Source organism: Salvia splendens, chromosome 15 (genome assembly GCF_004379255.2).
Source record: "Salvia splendens isolate huo1 chromosome 15, SspV2, whole genome shotgun sequence".
NCBI classification, from domain to species: Eukaryota; Viridiplantae; Streptophyta; class Magnoliopsida; order Lamiales; family Lamiaceae; genus Salvia; species Salvia splendens.
Window position 1 is genome coordinate 7,668,970 of NC_056046.1, and position 15,695 is coordinate 7,684,664.

Here is a 15,695-nt window from a genome sequence, read left to right on the forward strand (position 1 = left end):
TCATGCTTAACTGTGAACTCTGTATTGTTAGATTTGCTAGATCAGATAATTATATTTCCCTTCATGCAGAGGATAAGAAGTGCCTTCAGTTATAGATGCGGGGTGACCTCTGTCGAAGACAATTATTGTATTTTTGGTATTCACTGGCAGTGTGCTGTAAGATTCGAACTTGTTTTCTTCAGTTTGTTGGTTGTAATAAATTGCAGAGACAAAAGTTGAAACTCAGTTGCCTCAAAACTCCTCCTGCACTTTGTTTTGATTCGAAGTTCATGCCACATTCAGCAGAATTCGCTGATCTCTTCTTATCTGCTCACAATTGTATTCAGACATGAGTGGATTATAGTATATGTTTCGATACAACCTTGTCCATCTCTGAGTGACCAAGAGAAGCAGTCGCTCTTCTCTTGGTCGTTTGCATGTTGTAGTAATGAACGTTCCAACGACAGTCCAAAACAGATAAATATAAAAATAAGTGTTTCAAAATCTTCGATAAATTGTTAAAACATAAATATCAGTATTTCGTGCTTTGATGGTTTAAGTTTAAGATTGAGCACTCTTGCAATATAAATAACGATTTATTTTGAGTTGTTTTTTGCCATTTCTCTTCTATCGAAACAAACACTGAGGGACAATTTTGTCATAGACGTGGACAAAATCAATTACTCCTAGATTGCAACTGTAGCTAGCATCCCTTAGGCCACCCGCAACATGTTACACAGGTGGCTCGAGTCCCGTCCCTCTGTGACGAGACGGGCGTGGGACGCGTTGCAGCGTCCCGTCCCATCACCATCCCGCCGAGACCCCCGTCACGCCGAGACAGCGCGCGAGCTGTCTCGCCACGTGCTTGAGCGACGTGGCGCGCTCCGGGGCGATGCGTGACGCCCACTCACCGGCCCGCGAGTGGGTTTCGTCACGCTGAAGCAATAAATCATTTTTTTTAAAAAATCAAATTTAATAAAAAAAATTAAAAATTTGAAAACGGTAATATTACCGTTTTCGACCGTTTTCCCTTTATTTTTATTTTTTTACTCTATAAATACTCATATTTCATCCTCATTTCACACACAAACACACATCTAATCCTCTCAAATCATCTCTCTTTCCACTCCAATTTTCATCTCAAATCATCTATTTTATTCTTCTCTCAAAGTTAATCGATCTAATGGATCCATTTGAGCAAATTCGTCGAATAATGAAAGAATCACTTGAAGAAGATCGACGCCGGGAGGCGGAGGAAGCCGCGCCGCCCCAAAGGCGCTCCCGGACTTACATCCATTGTAACCGGGAGGAAGCCGCTGCAAGGTTAGTACGCGACTACTTCTGCGATAACCCGGTATGGGGAGATACCTACTTCCGTCGCCGTTTCTCCACATCGCAAATACATTGGCGGCCCAGAAAGAGTTCTTCCAAGAAAGGTTTGACGTCGTCGGCCGTCCCAGCCACACGACGCTGCAGAAATGTACTGCAACAATCCGTCAGCTTGCGACTGGACAAACGGCGGATGTGTTCGACGAATACCTCCACATTGGAGAAAGCACTGGGAGAATGTACGTGATCCAATTCTGTAAAGGCGTCCGGGCAACCTTCACCGACGAATATCTCCGGAAGCCAAGCACGTCAGATTGCCAGTTTTTGCTCCGCCTTCACGAAGAAGTGCACGGATTCCCCGGGATGCTTGGCAGCATCGATTGCATGCACTGGCAATGGAAGAATTGTCCGGTGGCGTGGAGGGGGTCGTACACGAGCGGCCACAAAGACACCCACCCCACCGTTATACTCGAGGCTGTTGCCGACTACCGGCTATGGATCTGACCCCGGCTCGAACAACGACATAAACGGGCTCCACCAATCCAACCTCTTCGCCGAAGTTTTGGATGGTAAAGCGCTGGCCATCAACTTCACCGCTAACAATCGGCGCTATAAAATGGGGTACTATCTTGCCTACGGCATCTACCCGAAGTGGTCAACCTTCATGAAGACGTGCACCAGGCCTGTGAACGCAAAGCAGGCTCTTTTTGCTCAGAAGCAGGAGGCTGCTCGGAAGGATGTGGAGCGGGCGTTCGGGGTTCTCCAAGCGCGCTTCAACATTATCAAAGCCCCAGCTCGCACGTGGTTCATGGAGAGCATGGTCGACATCATGTATACGTGCATAATCTTGCACAACATGATTGTCCAAGACGAAGGACCCGAGGCGAGAAATTGGTTCGACCCCTGAAGCCCCCGGAAGCTCAACCGCAAGTAGTCCGCCTCGAAGTGGAACACATCCGTCTATACAAGACGGGTTGTCTATTCGGGCAAGGACACGTGACTCTACCGCCCACGCCCAACTCCAAGATGATCTAATTGAGCACATTTGGGCAAACTTTGGCAACCGATAAACGCACATCATCGCCGGTAGAAATTAAATTATGTATTTTTCATTTTTTAGGATTTTTAATTATGTTTTGTTTTATTGTTTTAAGAATGTAATGTTGTAATTTTATTTTATTTAATGAAATGTGTTTTTATTAATTGAATATGTTGGAAATAAAAATAAAAAACGAAAATGAATTTAGAGCATCAAAATATACACAGTTGAATGACCTGACGTGGACTTCATCAAACAGCGATCGATGACGTTTGTTTTTTCTCATACGAATCTATTATAAATTTGGTTTGACTAAGATTTTCTTCCGTCTGTGGAATTTTTATGGTCAATAATTTGCATTTTAATTTCTAATATTTAAAATTATGTCTTTTTATTTATTTATTTTGCCACGAATTTAATTATGTAATTTTTTTTAGGATTATTTTTATTTTATTTAATGAAGTGTGTTTTTTATTAATTGAATTTGTTGGAAATAAAAATAAAAAATGAAATTGAATGAATAGTAATTTAAGAGACGGTTAAGGGACGGATAAGAGATGGAGGGTTGCAGGTTCCGTCCCTTAGTTAAGAGATGGAGCAAAAAAGTACAGTGGGGCCCATGAATAGTAATTAAAGAGACTGTTAAGGGACGGATAAAAGACAGCGTTGCAGATGGCCTTAGGGCATCCACAATAGGGGCGGCGCGCCGGCCGCCCCCATGCCGCCGTCGCCCCGCCTAACTATAGTGCGGGTAGCGTCCGCCCCGAGGCAGACGCAATTTTTGGGGCGGAAGGCCCTCCGGCGAGAAGAGTGCGAGGACGCGCCGATAGGTGTGATGGTGCGCGGCGCGGCTGACTGGGGCGGACGATTTTTTTTCATTTTTTTATAAATTCAATTTAATTTACCTATAAATACACCTGATTCCCTTCATTATTTTCACACCATTCCAACTCTTCACTCATACTTTCTCTCACTAAAATTTGTGGATTCAATTGGTATTAAAAATAGACGATTTGTGGAATGACGCGTTGAATTCTCTGATTCAAGAGGTGCAGAACCAAGCCGACGAGGAGGATGCGGCGCGCGTGGCAGAATTGGCGGAGGCCGCGATCCCTCGTGCGATTACTCATCGTCGGACAATCCAATGAGACCACAACGGAGCGCACCAGCGTCTAATGGCAGACTACTTTGTGGATAACCCTGTTATCCACCCGAGATTTTCCGTCGGCGATTCAGAATGTCGCAACAGCTCTTCAACCATATAACGACGAATTTGGCGGAGTGGTACCGGTGCTTCACCCTCCGGAGTGATTGCACTGGCCGGATCGGATTGTCTACTTTTCAGAAATGCACCGCTGCAATTAGGCAGCTTGCCTATGCCGGACCGGCTGATATGTTCGACGAATACCTACAGATGTGTGTGACAACTAGCCTAACGGTGCTCATGCATTTTTGTAAGAGGATCTGGGTAATATTTGGTCCGGAGTTCCTACGAAAGCCCACCTCTGATGAGTGCCAAAGACTGCTAGATATGCACGGTTCGGTTCACGGTTTCCCAGGGATGATAGGAAGCATCGATTGCATGCATTGGGAATGGGAAAACTGCCCGGTGGCGTGGAAAGGCCAGTTCACTACTGGTTTCAAAAGCAAAGGTCCATCGATGATTCTGGAAGCCGTTGCTGACTACCGTTTGTGGATCTGGCATGCTTATTTCGGTGTTGCAGGTTCGAACAACGACATCAATGTTCTTCAGTCATCGTCTCTCTTCAATGATGAGTGCCAGGGGGAGGGCCATTATACGGTGCCCGACACGAGTTTGGCACGAAGATATTGTCGCGAATATTATGTTAACATGTATCATATTGCACAATATGATAATAAAAGATGAATGATTTGTTGTAGAGCGTTGGGCACCGGAAGATGGCGCAAGTACAAGTCACGGTGTTGCCTCCGTGCCGATACAGATGGGTGTACCACGTAGTAATGAATATTTGCTCCAACATTTCACTGATATGCGCAGGAGCACAACACATACCACACTCCAGACAGATTTGATTGAAGAAGTTTGGGCACGTAGGGGAGGTGGCGCAGCGTGAAGAACATTGTGATTTTCTATTGATTAAATTTTCGTTGTATAATTTTTCCATTACTTTAATACGACGAAAAATTTATTGTTTAATTTTAATTTATTTAACTATTAACTATAGCCGTTTTTTTTCTAATTACGTATAGTCCGATAATTTTAATTATAATTGAATTAAAATAAATGAAAAATGAAAAAAAATGAAAAGTGGCTAAAAAAAGTGTCCACTATAGCTGCGGATACCTTTTTTTTGTGGGCGCGGACAAATAAACTGGGGACGTGGAAAAAAAAAATGGCGTGGCTTGAAAGCGTCCGCCTTACAGTCAATGCCCTTAAAAGAAATGATTTTGTTGTGTGGGGTAAAAGAAAAGCATGAAGTAGTGATATGTGTAAGTAGCAAGCCCAACCCAACGCAAAAGAATAGACAACACAAGTTAATATAACCAACAACATCATCTTCAATAGAGGGATTCTAGTACAGCCTTAGCATCAGCCAATGTACAAGACAAAGAAGGATGATAATCAAGCTAACAAGTTGGTCCAGGAGTTATTTACAGAGGCAAACAAAGTCCGAAAACCTCATCACACACTTGAACAACCCTAAATCTACTCCTCCTTGTCCGAGTCACTCGAGCTGCCAGAATCCGTCTTCTTATTGGCCGCCGCCTCAACCTGCTTATAAGCCTTCTCCATTTCCTCGACAGGGACCAACGGGACATAGCTGAAAACTGTGTACCCTTTGGAGGCCAAGTTTTTGACAATGCTGTTGTACTTCTCCGACCAATGTGTGGCTGTTGGGGCAGCTATCTCCAAGACTCCGTGCAGGGCCGGGAACTGGTTGGCCTTGTACCACGCCACGGCCAATCCACACACTGCAACATCCTTTGAGATCTTGCCAGCATGAGACATGGCTGCAACTGGACCCTCTACATTAGCTTCCTCAACGAGCTCGTGCACAATCCGAGATGCTTCCTTTGCTATCGACTCAGCCTTTATGGCCACGGCCTTCGCTGCATCTGGAGCACATTCTCCAAATTTCAAGCTTGCTTCATCAACCTACACCACATCAAAAACTAGCCCAACTTAGACAGCAGAAATCATAAGTAGCTAAGTTAAGCAAACAATCCAATGAACAAAAACAGAGAGAAAGTATTGAGAAGTGAGAGTAACACTCCAACAGAACTGACTAAGCTGCTGCTCAAGGAGCTAAACTAAGATAGGCCAATAGATTTGGGGGTATGATCTCTCAAAACAGAACATAATCTCTCCCAATTATACAATGATGAGTTGAAATCAATGACTAATTTACCTCTAAGCAAAGCATAAACATGGATCCGAAGTTTAAAAACCCTAATTTAAAAGGAAATTGTAACACACCGAAGATTTTACCTTATTGTCGAGAAAAACGAGGATATGAGCAGGAACGCCTTTGAATCTCTCAAAAACGGGTCCAACCACGGCGGTGACGGTGCTCTCGACCTTCCCGACGGTGGATTTCAGGGGACCGGAGTTCTCCTTGGCGTATCCGTAGAGATTCGTCACCACAACAGCGGCGTTGATCGCGAGATACCTAACGAATCCGAGACGCTTCAGCTGCACATCACTCCTCTCAACCTCAACCTCAACCTCAACCTAAAAAAGGGGGAAAAGTAGATCAAAACATAGAAAGAAAAAAAATCCGAAACATGAAGAATTGAATAGCAGATCAGGTTAAATTACCTGGGGCGTAGCCATGTCTCGTCGGTGGGGAATCTGAAATAAAGAAATTGATACTAGGTTTTTGTTTGCAGAAGAAATTGATAGGTTATCAATTGACGTTAGAAGGTAGAGAGTGAAAGGGAGTTTAAGAAGAAGGGAGAAGGAGGGTGTGGGATCGACAATTGGGTGAAATTGATGGTGCATGTGTCGACACGTGGGAGTTGATATGTAGCAAGTCGGCTGTCGTTACAATTTAATAATCACATGCTTTGGGAATGATCTCGTTGCTCTAACTTCTAGCTTTTGCCACGAACTTTCTCGATCTTACCGATTTCCCCATCTACCATTTATTGGCCAATTTAAGATTTCTACGAAATATTTCCTTTTTATATTACTACTCCTACTAAACTTAAAATTTATAATATCTCCCCAATTAGAAGTCCTATTAGTTAGGTGACACGAATTTTAAAAAATGTTAAAAAAAAGTGAGTGGATAAAAGTTAGTGAAATATGAGTCTCATTTGTATAGTTTTAAATACTCCATCCGTCTCAAGGTAAGTGAGCACAAACTTTTTGGCATGAGATTGAAAGAAATGGGGTTTTGTTAGTAAAATAGAAAGTGAATAAAGAAAGAGAGTTAATAAAGTAGAGAATACCAAAAAAAGAAATGACTCACTTATCTTGGGACGTCCAGAAAGGAATGTGAGTCGCTTATCTTGGGACGGAGGGAATAAAATAAGAGTGTATTGAGTTAGTGGAATATGAGACCCTACCATTTATGGTAAAAGTGAATCGTGACTCATATTCGTGGACGGACTAAAATGAAACGCTACTCCTATTCGCGGATGGAGGGAGTACTCCAATTTATGGTCTTTTTACTATTTTGATAGTATTAAATTATAGTAGTACGTTTTATTTATATTTTATATTAAATTAATATATAAAAGTAAGATTCAATTTTTTTAGAAAGAAATTTAATTTACTTTATGTTATATTTTATAAAATCCAAGTTAAAGTGAATTTTTTATTGGCTGACGAAGGGATGGGTGACACTTATTTATGACCAAGGAGCCTACGCTTTCTTACGGTTTTCCAAACAATATCAGAGTTTTTATTGAACAGTATTAACATACTTTCTTGATTTCTTCGCTTAAATCATATAATAAAATATTATGCAAATTAAGAAGAGAATTTCACTGATCCATTTCGACCATAACCAAAGATAACTCAAATACAAGATTCGATAACTGCAAATTCAAACACTATTTACAGACAGAGGGCTTCGAGCATTGAACAAGTATAGCTAGTTAGTAGGAGTATCAAATTGGTTGAATAACTTATGGCAAAAACCTGGTATATCATTTACATTAAGATGGTCAGAATTATGAAAGGTTAGAGCAAGTGTGATGCGATCAACGCAAGAGGTTGTAGGATGGCATCTCTTCAATCAGCAACACATCATCCATTAGAAATTCCCTTTCTAGCTGAGACCTCGTCGATCTTAGAATATCCTGTTTAAGGCAATTGTGAGGCCACTTTCCGAAAGGAGATGGCAACGAGGCGAGTTAGGAGGTTTTGCTTACGTTGAATTCCATGTATGTCGCGTGTTTGTCCAGCCACAGCTTGTCCATAACCATGAAAGCTACGCAGTATAGGAGGTCGAAAGCCCACTCATTCTCTGCAAAACACCAAGTTGTTAGTCGACTCCATCAAGAAAGCGCGATGAAGACGATGGTGATAAGAGGTAGGCTCACCGGACAACATCTGAAGAAAAACCGCCCTGATAGAAGTTCGTGGTTTTACTGCATAATATTGAGGTTACAGTAGCCGGCCTAGACAGGGAAGATAGTCGGACTGAAAAAACTCAGAAAGTAGACTTACTAGCATCGAGGTCGAGCATTTGAAAGATCATGAATGTAATGTTGACACCAGCAACAGCAAATGGATACTCCCACATTGCCCTTTTGCCTGTTTGCTTCCTCAATAGACTCTGAAATGAAAGCTGAAACATAAAAAAACAAGATGTTACTAGGAATTTCTTTTTTGCATCTATGAAGTTTTTCAAGAAATTGGAGGGAATGGTTGGTGTGGATCAATGCATTTCTATCAACAGGCTCGACGTGGACAAGAACAAGGAAGAGAACGAGTAGTATGTTACCGAAAAAGTCTTGGCAAAAAACAGCAAGTTCTCCAATGAAATGAAACCTGCTCCTCTGAAACAGAACCATAAATGAGTATGTACGGAAGCGTTGAGTGAGTGAGTTGCGAAGAAAGATACATCAACAACGATGATATCAAAACCTGAAATCTGTAGATGGATCATTTCCCTGCCATCCCATTTCCTTCCACTGGTCAGATTTCAAACTCTGCAGCTCCACGCCAGGGTATGTAGCGGACCATAACGCCCTCAGTGCTTCCTGAAGTTCGAGTACAAAACTTCCTAGAATAAGCTGGTTTCTACATTTTGAATCCAGTTGCAAAAAGTGAAAAGTACCAGTAGAATAAGTAGGCACTTTTCAGAATGCTTTCACACCTGATGTTCAAATCTCGAAGCATCAAACTGAACTTTAGTTCGGTGTCTCAACCGTTTTAGCCTCTCTTCCTGTCCATTTTAAGGGAGCAAAGTGATAAAGTAACACGAAAACAAAAGCTACAGCACATAGATTTCGAGCAATGGCCTTACCTGTAAGGGTGTCAAATTTAGGCAAATCCGCGTCTGGCTTCCCTTTCGCTTGAAGCAAACACAAGTGAGGTTTTTCCCTCTCCATGCTGGTGTGCCACAAGCTGCATAATCTGCACCAGTGCAATACATTATTATCCTTAATCAGCTTTTGACTAACAAGTGCATTTCCTTCTTTTTTTCCTTATAATAGGGATATGTATTTCTCACAATTTTATGTTACTTTTGTGATTCATAATAGAATCTGATAGCTAAACTTCATTTTGCAAATCCCATTAAGTTTTCAATATACACTGTAAAATGTATGCTAGAAAAGGAAAGAAAAAATCAATTCAATTAAATGAAAAGAATTATCTGTAGTTGATTCTTTCCTTATATAATATCCATATGATTCTATAAAGCAATATAATAGCGTATAGACAACTATTTAAGACATAATTAGGTACAAGTTTTTTCTTCATATATGAGTCGAATATTTTCAAGGGTAAAAATAGCGGGTACATAATTAGGATAATTTTGTCATTTTCATAATTTCATTAATTAAGAGAATTTATCTATTTTAATATAATTTTGAATTTACTAATCACCCTCCATATTAATTAAGGAAGAGATAATCCTTAATAATACAAAAGGAAAATATGCTATAGAAGAATAAAATGAAAGAGAAAGAAAAAAGTAGATATATATTAAATTAAAAAATTATTTGAAAAATCAGTTATAAAATTATTTCATAGTTAAATATAGGGAGTAATTTAATTATGTACTGTGTTAATTAATACTGTAATAATGTTAATTCATAGATTGTTTCCTAAAGTGATAGTGTTAAATTTTTTTCCAAAATTATATACTAAGAATGAATAAGTCATGCAATTATATCCTAGAAATAGAACTAAATATTAAGAGGCATTATGTTGTGTATACAATTTATGTAAGTTTATCTTAATAAATTATTTTCAAATTTCGTAATCATTCCTCAAAAGTTGAAACACGTTAGGCATTTGAAAAGACATCAATAACTTGCGCTTTTATGCACTTGGGCTTTTTAAGACATACATTTGCCAACATTCGCTCCATAAAACTCGAAATCGCTACATATATAAACCACTAATTTCAGTAACAAAAATAATTAAGAGAAAGTAAAAACAAGAGCAATAACATATGATCACTAGATCTTTCAATATTAAACATCCCCTAATTACCAAAAAGGCAAACACGACAATAAATCATCTTAGGGTTCGTTTGATTGCTATGTTAGAAAATAACAAGATAGTTATCTTAAGATAGTCTTTTCGGGCCGAAAGTAAGATAGTGTCAGATAGTATTTTTATGATGCTGTTTGATTAACAAGATAATGTTTCATAGATAAGGTTTAACATGACAAAAATGTCCTTGCTACAAAAGCTCTTCATTGTAAAATCTCCTTGCTTATATCATCTTCACAGCCATGTTCTTGATTTCAATTCCCATGTTCTTGATTTCAATTCTCATACCTTGCCTTCGTCCAATTCCCAAGCAGCAATTGCTTTTCCACAAATCAAAATTCTAATGATTAAATAAAAATTCAGCAAATGAATCCTCAAAAAGAAAACATTTAAATCTGAATTTCGACAAAGAGAAACGCATATCTTTGTCAAACTTATCATTCCATCCAAAATCAAGCAAAATAACGATGAAACGGAAACCGCCAAGCAAGTTCCAAACAAATTGAAGGCTGACCAAGTTACCGGAGCAAGTTCCAAATCACTAACTCAAGCCCTAAACTCTAGATGAAGAAATGATCGCCGGTTCCAGTACGGAGAGTCGACGCGGAGCTCTCTGACGATACGAGCCATGGAGCGCGTGAGATGTCGGGGGGAGAGGGGGAAGAAGAAGAAGAAGAAGAATCTCGTGGGATTGTAAGTGAGGAAGGGACTATGGAGGATGGAATTGTAGAAGAGAGAGACGACTTGTAGAAAAATTGGGTTGAGTTGTAGAAGAAATAGATGAAGTTGCAGAAGAGAGAGAAAAAATAATGGGTGTGAGAAAGATGAGTTGGAGAGAAAGTGAAAGGGTAAAAGTGGCTGTCTTAGATAAACAGTGCACTATCACAACATTTGGGTGGTATAGTGTAATCTCTAATTTATGGGTAGTCCATCGGGCCTCAGCGGGCTTTGACCATTTTTTCGGGCCTAGAGATACTAATAACATGACAATCAAACATCATATAAGCATAGATAAGAGGCACTATCAATGCCTAACATGGCAATCAAACGAACCCTTACTATCTAGCTACAGAAAGGAGTTTTTTCGAAATAAAACAAAACAAAATAAATAGAAAATATTTATGCTTGACCATTTTCAAAACTCTGCAAACTTTTTATTGCGACCAAAATCGTGATTAATATGTCAAAAATGATTTTTTTTTTGGGAAAAAAGGTTATGAACAATTGAGGCGAAATAATAGTAATTGCTCACGAAATCAGATTGATTCATCAAAAACATTGTAAAAAAGGCGAATTACCAGGAATCGACGAGCGTGAATGCGTGAAGCTGCGAACCGCAACGCAGCCGCCGGAAATTCTGTCGTCGCTCATCTTCAGCTTCTGCAGCTAATCCAATGAAATTGGATACAAAGAGAGTGAGTGCATTGAGTCAAGAGAGAGAATGCGGTGTCGTTTTGGTTGTCATTTTTGCTCTTTGTAGTCTCAGACCGATTATAACTAAGCCGGTGGCATCACTGTGCTCTGTCGAAGGGGATAAATCATTATTTATTCCTTATTTTTATTTTTTCCTCCTTTTTGTCACTGTGCTCTGTCGAAGGGGATAAATCATTATTTATTCCTTATTTTTATTTTTTCCTCCTTTTTGTCGGTTTATTTACGGACGAAATTACCCTCCACCATCAATGCAATTGACTCGTGTATCCTGATTTTGATGAGATTGATCCGAGGTTTTTTATCTGTTTTCTTTAATTGATTACCTAATTATTTGGTTCCTTTGCCGTTTTTAAATAAACTATGAAAACTGGTTTGATATGCATATTCTCATAAAAATAAATTAGATATAACGGAGTCATTTTGAATAAATTCTCATAGATATTTGAATAGTAATACATCTGATTCCACTTGATTTGTCAATAGTTGTAGTTATTGTCTTATTGCAATATTTCAAAAGCACTATTAAATAAAAAAGTATTATCATATTTAAAATGGGCCACTTAAAATTCTAAATTTATGACTTCAGTGATTAGAATTTTTAAAAGTCCAATACATAATAAATGATGCATTTTTTTATCTCTTTTAAAAATTTTCAGTCTCCATGTGATGCCATGCTGAATATTGAATCATAAATAATTTATTAAAATTAAAGGGAACAAGATATGCATTTTAGTTTTGTAAATCTTCAATTGAGTGAAAAAAAAACATGTCAATTGTTGTTGTCCGGGAATTTACAAACACAAATTATTAAGTTAAAGAAAGTGTGTTTGGAAGGAGACAAAACACTCCAGCTTCACTCATAAGTGCTCCCACATGGCCCGGCCCGGCCCGATCCGAATGCTTCTCAATTTGTAAGCCAACTAGCCCACCTAACACACTATATTCAAATCTCAGTAGTTAGGACTTGGCTTATGTAAGAATGGAGATGTCACCATTTATTGAAAAATCTATAAATTTGTATTGATGTCCATTTGTTTACATATAATTGAAAATGTAAGCAACACTGAATGTTTTAAACAAACTTAACAGTATATGAAAAATAAAATGAGATAACATTCAGAACATAAGTGGAGATTATTATTCTTCCATACAACATGGAAACAAGAATGCTATGGAATATCCAAAACAAGGAATTATGTATGCCAATAAACAGAAACAATAGTGATAGGAACAACTAATTTATTTATGTATTTTACTCTTCTCTTTGAATCATGATTAACCATTTTATGGCATTTTCCACATTGTCTAGGAGGTTTAGACGCCGCCTTCTTCGCCGCCTCTATCTTAGAAGGCAACCTGGATCCAGATCCTTTACACTTCACCACATTTGGTGGATGAGCATGTATAACATCAGGCCTCACAACACCATACAATTCCTCAAACCTCTTCTTTTCTCCAACACTGACAACACAGTAGAACCATCACCAAAAAGCTGATTTCCAACATCCTCAATTGCAGCTACTAAAAACATAAACATGTATCATAACATGAAAATTATAAAAATTATAAAAATTACTAACGAATATATGAAACAGCAGAGCGAATAAAAACATAAACTTCCAATACAAAAAATTGAGAAGATGCATATCGAATGATTCAAAATTAAAACATAACAACATAATTATTAACTCATACCTGCCATTATTGAACAAAGACAAGCAAAATAGCTTCGTAAAGAAGACAATCGCGATAGGCTGATGGGATCGGCATAAATCGACAAGCAAAATAGCTTCAAAAAGAAAATTGCGATAGGCTGATGAGATCGGAGGAAATTGAACTGCACGAATCTGTTCATCAATTATAACCGCGTGATTCGGAAAGAAACATCTTCGAAGATTGAATTTGATACGAAGAAAAGAGGAGAAGAGAGAATTTAGGAAAGCAAATCTGAGCGTAATTTGGAGCATTGGATGCACAACAATTTGGATGGACTAATATACCCTTTTCATATTATTTAAACTAATAAAAGGAAAAAAATTAATAAAATCTAGGCTAAATAAGGCCCTTAGATTAGAAGAATGGACGGACATGATTAGGTCTTAATTTGGGATTAGGAATTAATTAGCATTTGATATGTCCCTAAAAGAAAGTATATCAAAGTTTACCTTGATTAAACTTTACACCACAGCTCTTTCTTTCCACCAAATTTAACTCTTCTTTGTAAGATAATAAGTATTAAAACTAATTCAAAGGTGTGTCTCTATAGTCTAACAATGATGCCTTTATATATAGAATCCTAAACTTGTAAAAAAAATTAAAATAAAAGGAAATAAACTACAAAGGAAACAATAGTTTGGTAAAAATTAAAACAATTACTATATTTTTCCATCTACAAATTCTACTAACTAGGAAATAAATAAACATGCATAAACTACACACCTCAGGTAACATAATCACAATAATTCACGCAACATATTATGTCTATCCATATGTATTAAATAATTATATTAGGTCCATGCTACAAAAATCATTTCATTTATGTTTAAAATATAGTACCACATTACAATTATATAGTAGTATTAAAGTTTTTTTTGGAATATATATTATATTCCGTTTAGAGGAAATATTTCATATGCATCGAATCTTCCTAAAACGATGCTGATCACATATTAATTACAAGAGCCATCCAGCCCTAATGACCTATATTGTGCTATTTTTGTGATTCTAGTTGATATTTTAATGGTGTCTTAAGTAAATTCTGTAATTCTATGTTTCCTCATTTGTTTTTGAGATTATACAAACACTAAATTTTTTTCCCATCTATCCTACTGCAAATTTTTTAAAAAATTCAAAAGACAATCTTGAGCCCTTACCAAATCAATTCTATTGAACACTAAATTACCTAGCATAAATGATAGACAGAGGCTAAACTAAATTTGTAAATTTGAAATCTGCATATGCGAATTCAAAAATATGGTTGTCGGCTATTTGAGGAAGAAGATGACCAAAATCCAATGTAAATAATTATAAGAGTATATTTGAAAGTTATTTCTAGTGATAGTTTTAATTCTTGGAAGTAGTGTCGAGCTGAAAGCCTTTTGATTTCTTCAAATAGAAAAAATAGAGATATCACATTTTAATATTGAATATATTCTTATTAATTAAGTAATCGAATAAAGGTTATTTAGTAATTTAATCTTCAAATTCTATCTTTCACTATTTCATTTCCTTTTCCATCTTAACAACTACTGTAGACAATATTTGATTTATTCAATTGGAGTTAATATTTTATTTAATACATATTATTTCGTATATCACTCAAAAAATATTTCATTATTTCAACTACTTTGACTCGGTCTAATTTTAACATATACAATTAAAACTGACTAGAAAAAGTTAATGAAATATAAGTTCTACGTTTTATATTAGTTTTACGATGAAATATGAGTGAGACGAGTTAATGAAGCGTAAACTCCACTTACCAAAAGTAATAAAAGGATAAATGAGATTATTTTGGCGTACGAATGAGAAAAGGAAATAAGAGACAATTATTCGCGGACGAAAGAAGTACTCCATATAGTGCAGCCCCTACTGCAATTTTTTTCTACGTCCGCCCCTGCACTGAACACTCATAAATGCATGGAAATAATCTCAATTCTGCCCATATCTGAGAAACTGAAGGTCCTTAAGATTATTAGATTGGAATTTACTTTATAGTTATGAAATTGCCAAAAATGAAATTTATAGTACAAAAAGTCAATTTTTGAACATCAATTGAGCATTAGGCTCGAACCACTTGCCACTCTAAGAGCATTCACATGATCACTTTCTTCGGTGTAAGCATGCGTACTCAATGCCGGAGCACGACATTGCACACCCGTGCGTGCATGAGCACGAGTTATGACGTTCAATCTGTGAGCTATGTATAATTTGTGTTCTGTTATAAAAAAATTAAAAATCGTGTAGTAAAATATGCCCACGATTTTGGACGATGCTCAAAATATGTGGATAATGCTTAGGATATGTGTATGCGCGGTGCCGCTAATGCCGATGCCATCTTAGATGAGAAGCAATAGTAGCTTATCTAGTTAGGATGGATCGGTACGGTATATACCGTACCAAGAACACCATACCACACACCATACCGAAAACTGCGGTATGATAAAATATCATACCGATACAATATCGAATTTTCGATATACCGCAACCCGTATACCGAAAATTCGGCATGGTTAATTTTTTATACCATTA

The 15,695-nt window shown here is 37.7% G+C and overlaps 2 protein-coding genes and 1 long non-coding RNA gene across 3 annotated transcripts; all 3 read right to left on the bottom strand.

Annotated features, from left to right (window-relative positions):
- Positions 1-4,864: 4,864 nt before the first annotated feature.
- On the bottom strand, positions 4,865-6,343 carry LOC121769366 (REF/SRPP-like protein At1g67360). Its single transcript, XM_042166155.1, has 3 exons — positions 6,150-6,343; positions 5,820-6,062; positions 4,865-5,486 (listed from the first exon to the last, which is right to left on the bottom strand). Exons 1-3 carry the CDS (start codon positions 6,330-6,332, stop codon positions 5,037-5,039), a joined length of 876 nt encoding a protein of 291 aa, XP_042022089.1. The 5' UTR covers positions 6,333-6,343; the 3' UTR covers positions 4,865-5,036.
- Positions 6,344-7,307: 964 nt separating this feature from the next.
- Positions 7,308-11,573, bottom strand: LOC121766536 (ELMO domain-containing protein A-like). Its single transcript, XM_042162793.1, has 9 exons — positions 11,309-11,573; positions 8,812-8,921; positions 8,662-8,730; positions 8,430-8,545; positions 8,287-8,341; positions 8,010-8,130; positions 7,883-7,930; positions 7,712-7,806; positions 7,308-7,639 (listed from the first exon to the last, which is right to left on the bottom strand). Exons 1-9 carry the CDS (start codon positions 11,379-11,381, stop codon positions 7,541-7,543), a joined length of 786 nt encoding a protein of 261 aa, XP_042018727.1. The 5' UTR covers positions 11,382-11,573; the 3' UTR covers positions 7,308-7,540.
- Positions 11,574-12,535: 962 nt separating this feature from the next.
- Positions 12,536-13,407, bottom strand: LOC121767603. Its single transcript, XR_006043158.1, has 2 exons — positions 13,140-13,407; positions 12,536-12,965 (listed from the first exon to the last, which is right to left on the bottom strand). It is a non-coding gene; the product is annotated as an uncharacterized LOC121767603 (long non-coding RNA).
- Between the last annotated feature and the right edge of the window lie 2,288 nt (positions 13,408-15,695).

Coding starts and splice junctions, on each gene's coding strand:
- LOC121769366 (XM_042166155.1), bottom strand. CDS start 6,332: ATGCACCATCAATTTCACCCAATTGTCGATCCCACACCCTCCTTCTCC. Junction 6,063..6,149: donor GAGACATGGCTACGCCCCAG/GTAATTTAACCT, acceptor CCCCTTTTTTAG/GTTGAGGTTGAGGTTGAGGT. Junction 5,487..5,819: donor TCGTTTTTCTCGACAATAAG/GTAAAATCTTCG, acceptor GATGTGGTGTAG/GTTGATGAAGCAAGCTTGAA.
- LOC121766536 (XM_042162793.1), bottom strand. CDS start 11,381: ATGAGCGACGACAGAATTTCCGGCGGCTGCGTTGCGGTTCGCAGCTTC. Junction 8,731..8,811: donor TAAATTTGACACCCTTACAG/GTAAGGCCATTG, acceptor TAAAATGGACAG/GAAGAGAGGCTAAAACGGTT. Junction 8,546..8,661: donor CTTCGAGATTTGAACATCAG/GTGTGAAAGCAT, acceptor CTCGAACTTCAG/GAAGCACTGAGGGCGTTATG.